General features: G+C 34.4%; 1 protein-coding gene and 1 pseudogene across 1 annotated transcript in view; one reads left to right on the top strand and one right to left on the bottom strand.

The window, feature by feature from the left end:
- Positions 1–1,319, top strand: part of LOC106694704 — a 1,715-nt pseudogene extending 396 nt beyond the window's left edge.
- Positions 1–6,009, bottom strand: part of ASXL2 (additional sex combs like 2, transcriptional regulator) — a 69,797-nt gene that overhangs the window by 19,282 nt on the left and 44,506 nt on the right. Inside the window, exons 11-12 of the mRNA XM_023745812.1 lie at positions 4,051–4,214; positions 2,156–2,252 (exon numbers count right to left, since the gene is read on the bottom strand). Of these exons, the coding sequence (XP_023601580.1) occupies positions 2,156–2,252; positions 4,051–4,214 (261 nt within the window). The remainder of the gene's footprint in view (positions 1–2,155; positions 2,253–4,050; positions 4,215–6,009) is intronic.

Here is a 6,009-nt window from a genome sequence, read left to right as displayed (position 1 = left end):
TATGAGGTCTCAACCCCAAGCCAGGCTCCCCGGCCCAAAGAACACAGAGCCAGGAAGAGGTGCCCACATAACATCTGGCTGTGAAAATCAGTGGGTATTCTGTCCACCAGGGAGAGAGATAGTGTCTGCTAGAGACACAGGTGTGCTCTTAAAGGGCCAATGCACAAAATCTCATTTGTAATCATCACCCTGGGCTCAGGCCTCGGGGGAAAGTGGAACAGACTACAGGCACATGAGGAGAGAATGAGCTTTGTGGCTCTAGGGAGAGAGGTGAAGGGACAGCTGCCATGATACCTGCACTGAGACATAAAGATAGTCTATTCAATAAATGGTGTTGGGAAAATTGGACAGATATGTGCATAATAATGCAACCTTACCACTTTCTCACACCATACACAAAAATAAACTCAAAATGGCTTAAAGACTTAAATGTAAAACTTAAAACTATAAAAATTCTAGAAAAAAACATAGGCAGTAAAATTTCAGACATTTCATGTAGCAATATTTTTTCTGATATATCTCCCTGAGCAAGGGAAACAAATGAAAAAATAAACAAATGGGACTACATCATACTAAAAAGTTTTTGCACGGCAAAGGAAACTATCAACAAAATAAAAAAGACAACCCACTGATAAAGTGTTAATATCCAACATTTATAAAGAACTTACTAGTATACAAATCAACATAAAAAAATCCCATTTTAAAAATGGGCAAATGAGGTGAATTGAGTTGCGATGGAGTAGGCAGTAGAATCTCACTGGGTGTCTTACTAGTCCTTTCTGTGCTTTGCTTGTTTGAGTTCAGCAGAATTTGAAATAGCTAGCAGTAATACTGGGAAAGACTCCAGAAAGGCCAAGACAAAGGTGGTTTTCAGCTTGCAGACAGCCGTCTTGCAGTTTCCGGTGAGCTGTATTCATCGATACCTGAAATCTAGGATGACCAGTCATGGACGTGTGGGTGCAACTGCTGCTGTGTACAACACAGCCATTCTGGAGTACCTCAATGCAGAGGTACTTGAATTGGCAAGAAACGCATCAAAAGACTTAATAGTGTATTGCCCCTCATCATTTGCAGCTTGCTATTCATGGAGATGAAGAATTGGACTCTCTCATCAAGGCTACAACTGCTGGTGGTGGTGTCATTCCACACATCCACTGATCTGATTGGGAAGAAAGGACAACAGAGGACTGTCCTAAAGGATGCCGGGGGTTCTTATTATCTCAGGACTCTAAATATTCTAACAGCTGTCCAGTGTTGTTGATTCCAGTGGACTGTATCTCTGTGAAAAACACAATTTTGCCTTTTTGTAATTCTATTTGAGCAAGTTGAAAGTTTAATTAGCTTTCCAACCAACCAACTTTTTAAAAATGTTTTTAGTGATCTGAGAGAGAGAGAGAGAGATAATAAGCAGCCAAGGTTAAGAACCGCTAATATGACTGATACTGTGTGCTGTCCAAATGCAATAAATCAATCGCTCTTTTATACTTTATAATTTACTCTCAGTAACTTTGTTAGATCAGAATTAAAAGCAAGGCACACATGGTAAACCAGTGACCACAGTCAGCAATTCTAAGTCATAATCTATATTTATTAAAACGCTCTGACTGCCACTAAACTGTATACTTCTAATGGTAAGTTTTACAGTATGTAAACATTTTTCAATAAAGCTGTTTTTTAAGAAGTTCTTACTGATTCTTTTCACTGTTAGTGTTATTGAGTTTGGGCAGTAATAAAGAAGTTATCTCACTGCTTACCAAACCATAACTCATACCATCATAAAATAACTCTAATTCTATACTCTACTTTTAGGGAGCTTATTAGAATTTTAATTCCTAGGAATTCACCTAGAATTACTGAATCAGAATGTTTGGGAATAGGGACTAAACATATGTACTCTTTAGTTTCCCATGTGACTTTAAACCCTTAAAAGAAACATATTGTTGAACTCCATGTGGAGCCAAACCTGGATACGTAGGTTCTTGATACAGGTCTAGCAGTGTATTTCACACAAGATAGCTAGCTTAACCCTATGGAAATACCCTGTCCTTTGCCTTCCAAAATTGCTCAAATACCCACTGAGGTGCAGAGGTGCCAATATGCCCTCATAGTGGCTCGAAGTGCATACACATGCTAGGAGACAAGGTGGAGCACTTACCTTCTGAGAGTCTTTCCTTCCAGCCTTGGGCTGCTGAAGTGAAGAACTCATTGTTAAGGGCTGAACCATTTAGCTTCATCAGACCATCTGGACCAACCTGGGTCAAAGAGTAAGCCAAGGAAAGCTTACAAAGAAAGCCAAACGTTTCAGGTGGAATATGGCTTTTTCTTTTTAGAAAAGAATGTATGTACATTCACTTTTATAGAAACATGACTATATCATACTATGCTGCTTATTATGGACACACCCTGTTATAATCTTGTTTTCTAAAAAACTTCTTTCCTTTTTACCTCTTTTCCCTTCTTCCTCTCCTTTCATTCCATTCCCCATTGAGTAATTATACTAAAAAGAAAAAACATCTGCAAACAAATAAAAACATAAGAGTTTTTCTTCTGAGAGGTTTATTATTTTTTTTATAAAACTGTGACAAAGTTTTATACACTGCTCTGAATCTCACTTGGTTCAAGAATACATTGTGGAAGTCTTTACAAGTCCACGGATACAGTTTTAGAAACTTTGTAATACCTGCATATTATTTCATTTATAATGTACCTCAATTCATTTACCAATTTCCTATGCATATACATATACTTTGTTTCCCATGTTTTCCCATAATCAACAAAGCTGCAATATGCATTCTGGTAAAGATGAATATACTAGTGCTTTTATTTCTGTGGGAGAGGTTCTGAGAGCAAAGAAATATTTATGAGTTACTACATATTATTTTCTAAAAAGGCTAAAACAATTCATATTTCTACTAAAAATATGAGCATACCTTTTAACCTGTAAATAATAGATGTGAAGATGCTATTTAATTTTTGTCAACCTAATGGGTTTGAAATGGTAAAAATTTCCTATATCCTGTCTACTAGAGTGTTGTGCATCTTTTTGTACTTTCACTGAATATTTTTATTTGCCATCTCATAATATGCCAATTCCTATAATTTGCTCATTTTTCTATGCAGCTGCTTATTTTTATTATCAACTTGTGAGAATCCTTTACTATTCATAGTAAAACTGTCATGTCAAAAATATTTCACCCAATCTGTCTATTGACTTGATTTGTGATGTCATGATGTCTTGCTAAAGGTTTTAAGATTCTTCTTTATATTACAGATTTCTTATTTCCTGTCCTGGTTTAAAAGCACAAAATCTCATTTAAGGGCATAAAACACAATATCTGAAAAAACCTGGATGGAAAAACTTACTAAAACTGCCATTCTCCTCAAAGTTACTATCTACATTCCTATTAGAATCCCAATAAAGATTTTCTTATTAATAAAATGACCTTAATATTCATATGGAAAAAAAATAACAAAATTGAGAAGGGGGGAAATTGCCTTTTCAATTGCACCTGTAAAATACATACCACATGTAAATATATAGAACATATAACACAAATGGTATTTCAAACTGTAAGAAAAAGACGGTTATACAAGTATGTAGTTTTGGAACAACTGGTTATCTATTCAGTAGGAAATAAAGTTGAATCCCAATTTCGGGGCAATACAAAAATAATTCTAGATGAATTAAAAACCTAAATGTTAGTTGGAAGTAAAAAAGAATTTTTTGAAGAAAATTTAAGTAACTACTTGGACATCCTGGGGAGTGAGCTTGTAAAGAAAAAAACAAACAAACAAACTCTTGTCAAAATGTCAAGATTATAAATTAAAATTGCCTTCCAAAATTGCTCAAATACCCACTGAGGTGCAGAGGTGCCAATATGCCCTCATAGTGGCTAAAAATATTCTTATTTTTTTGTTTAGTACCTTTGATAACACTTCTTTATAGGTATAAATAAAAAGCTATTTTAAAAGATTTCAGGATTTCAAAAGGGGATGAGTGAAGGAAGCTTTAGAATGGTTATAAAATTGCTTCTGCTTGAAATCACGCACCTGTCGATCCACCTCTGGAAGAAGCAAAAGCAGTCGCTGTTGGCAATCTCCAGGAAGGACTGAAAAAGTGTGTTTGTTGATCAGTGCTCGAAGATTTGTATTAACCAGAATGGAGTCTGGTGTCTCAACATCAATCTCAGCACATTTCGTCCTTTTCATTTGCCCTACAAAAATATGAAAAAGAATCATTTGGGCCTCCTTCAAATTCCTGTTTCTATCTAAACTACAGCATGTTCTGTAAATAAACAAACAAACAAACACATCTATAATTGTAAGTATTTTAAATGTCACACTATGAAGAAGGTAACACTTAGGTTCTTAGAAATAGTGCTTCTAAGACTAACAAAGCAAGTTTTGTTCATTCATAAAGGATAAAAAAATATAATTTATCTTGTCTGCAAAAATAGAACAAGGTCTATAAAATTGAACCTTTTGCTATACTAAAAGTATATTTTATGTATGTTTGAGAATTGGTTATTTCCCCAATAGAATTGAGGAAGTTTATAATAAATAACACATATACAAAATTTGATTTAAAAAATAGAAAAATTCAAATCTATATAGTGTATATTCCACGTTCAAAGGCTGTTAAATCGAGTTGTTTACCCATATCTTAAAAAAAAATCACTTCTACTGTCTTGGTAAACAACCTGCTTCCATATTTATAATGGTATGGCCCTCTAGCAACTTCAGCATGAAATTATAGCTAATTTGCCTACAAACGACAGGTGGTCATAATAATCTGGCCATCAGTGTATAGAATACAGGATAGCTATGTATAAAACAATTTAACATCTAAAAGATGTCATTGTAAAGATGAGGATAATTAGTAGTGAACGCAAAGATTTGAAAAAATAAACAGGACTTCCACAAATTAGAATAAAAACTGTTGAAATCAGATACTATGACTATATTAAAGAGCAGTTTAGACACTGTTTAGGGGGTGGGGGGGCTATAACCTATATACAGCCAAACAATTTACCCAGAATATAAGAAAGATGAAATATTTTGAGAGCTTTAGCAGAAACATGATAGAATGAATGAATGATCGAATGAGATCTAATAAATGCTTGATTGAAGACAAGGAGAAAATTAAGAGTAAAAAGCAATATTTAAAGAATTGACAGTACATTTATCAAAATTGATGAAATTACAGGAAGGATGGTTATTACAGAGAGATGGGCTGGAATACAATGAAAACAGGTAAACATTTAGATAAATGTACATCAACATTGTTGTATAAAAAAATAGTAGTCTAGTGTCTGATTTGCGAGATTAAGAAGAGAAATGTCAGACAATATTATTTAAGTCCAGATATAAAATATCAGTGCTAAATTGTTATAAAGCTCTTCTGTTTTGGAGGAAAATCAAGATGATTACTTTTAAGAGTAGATCTTAAATGTTCTCATTACAAGCCCGAGCTGGTTTGGCTCAGTGGATAGAGCGTCAGCCTGAGGACTAAAGGGTCCCAGGTTTGATTCTGGTCAAGGGTATGTGCCTGGATTGCAGGCTCAATCCCCAGTAGGGGGCGTGCAGGAGGCAGCCGATCAATCATTCTCATCATTGATATTTCTATCTCTCCCCCTCTCCCTTCCTCTCTGAAATCAATAAAAATATTTTTTGAAAAAGAAAAACAGAAGACAAAAATCAACAAATAAACAAGACTGCAGAAACTAGTCCAAATAGATTAGCAATTACAATAAGTGTAAATGGATAAATCTCACTGAATAAATGAGATTGTCATATTGATTTACAAATTTTAAAAATTCAGCTAGCTATATGCTCTGCAAAGAGACATACCTAAAACACAAAGACACACAGAAATGAACAAAGTAAAGATATATCAGGGGAAAAAACTAATCAAAGGAAAGCTGGTGTATCCTTTATGATACATTAAGTAAAAAACCTAATCAGCGACTGATAAAGTAAATAAACAGTGATAATGATAAAGGGTTCAAT

Source organism: Myotis lucifugus, unplaced genomic scaffold (genome assembly GCF_000147115.1).
Source record: "Myotis lucifugus unplaced genomic scaffold, Myoluc2.0 scaffold_584, whole genome shotgun sequence".
Classification (NCBI taxonomy): Eukaryota; Metazoa; Chordata; class Mammalia; order Chiroptera; family Vespertilionidae; genus Myotis; species Myotis lucifugus.
The sequence above is the reverse complement of the archived record's forward strand: the minus strand, read 5'-3'. Positions and strand labels throughout refer to the sequence as shown.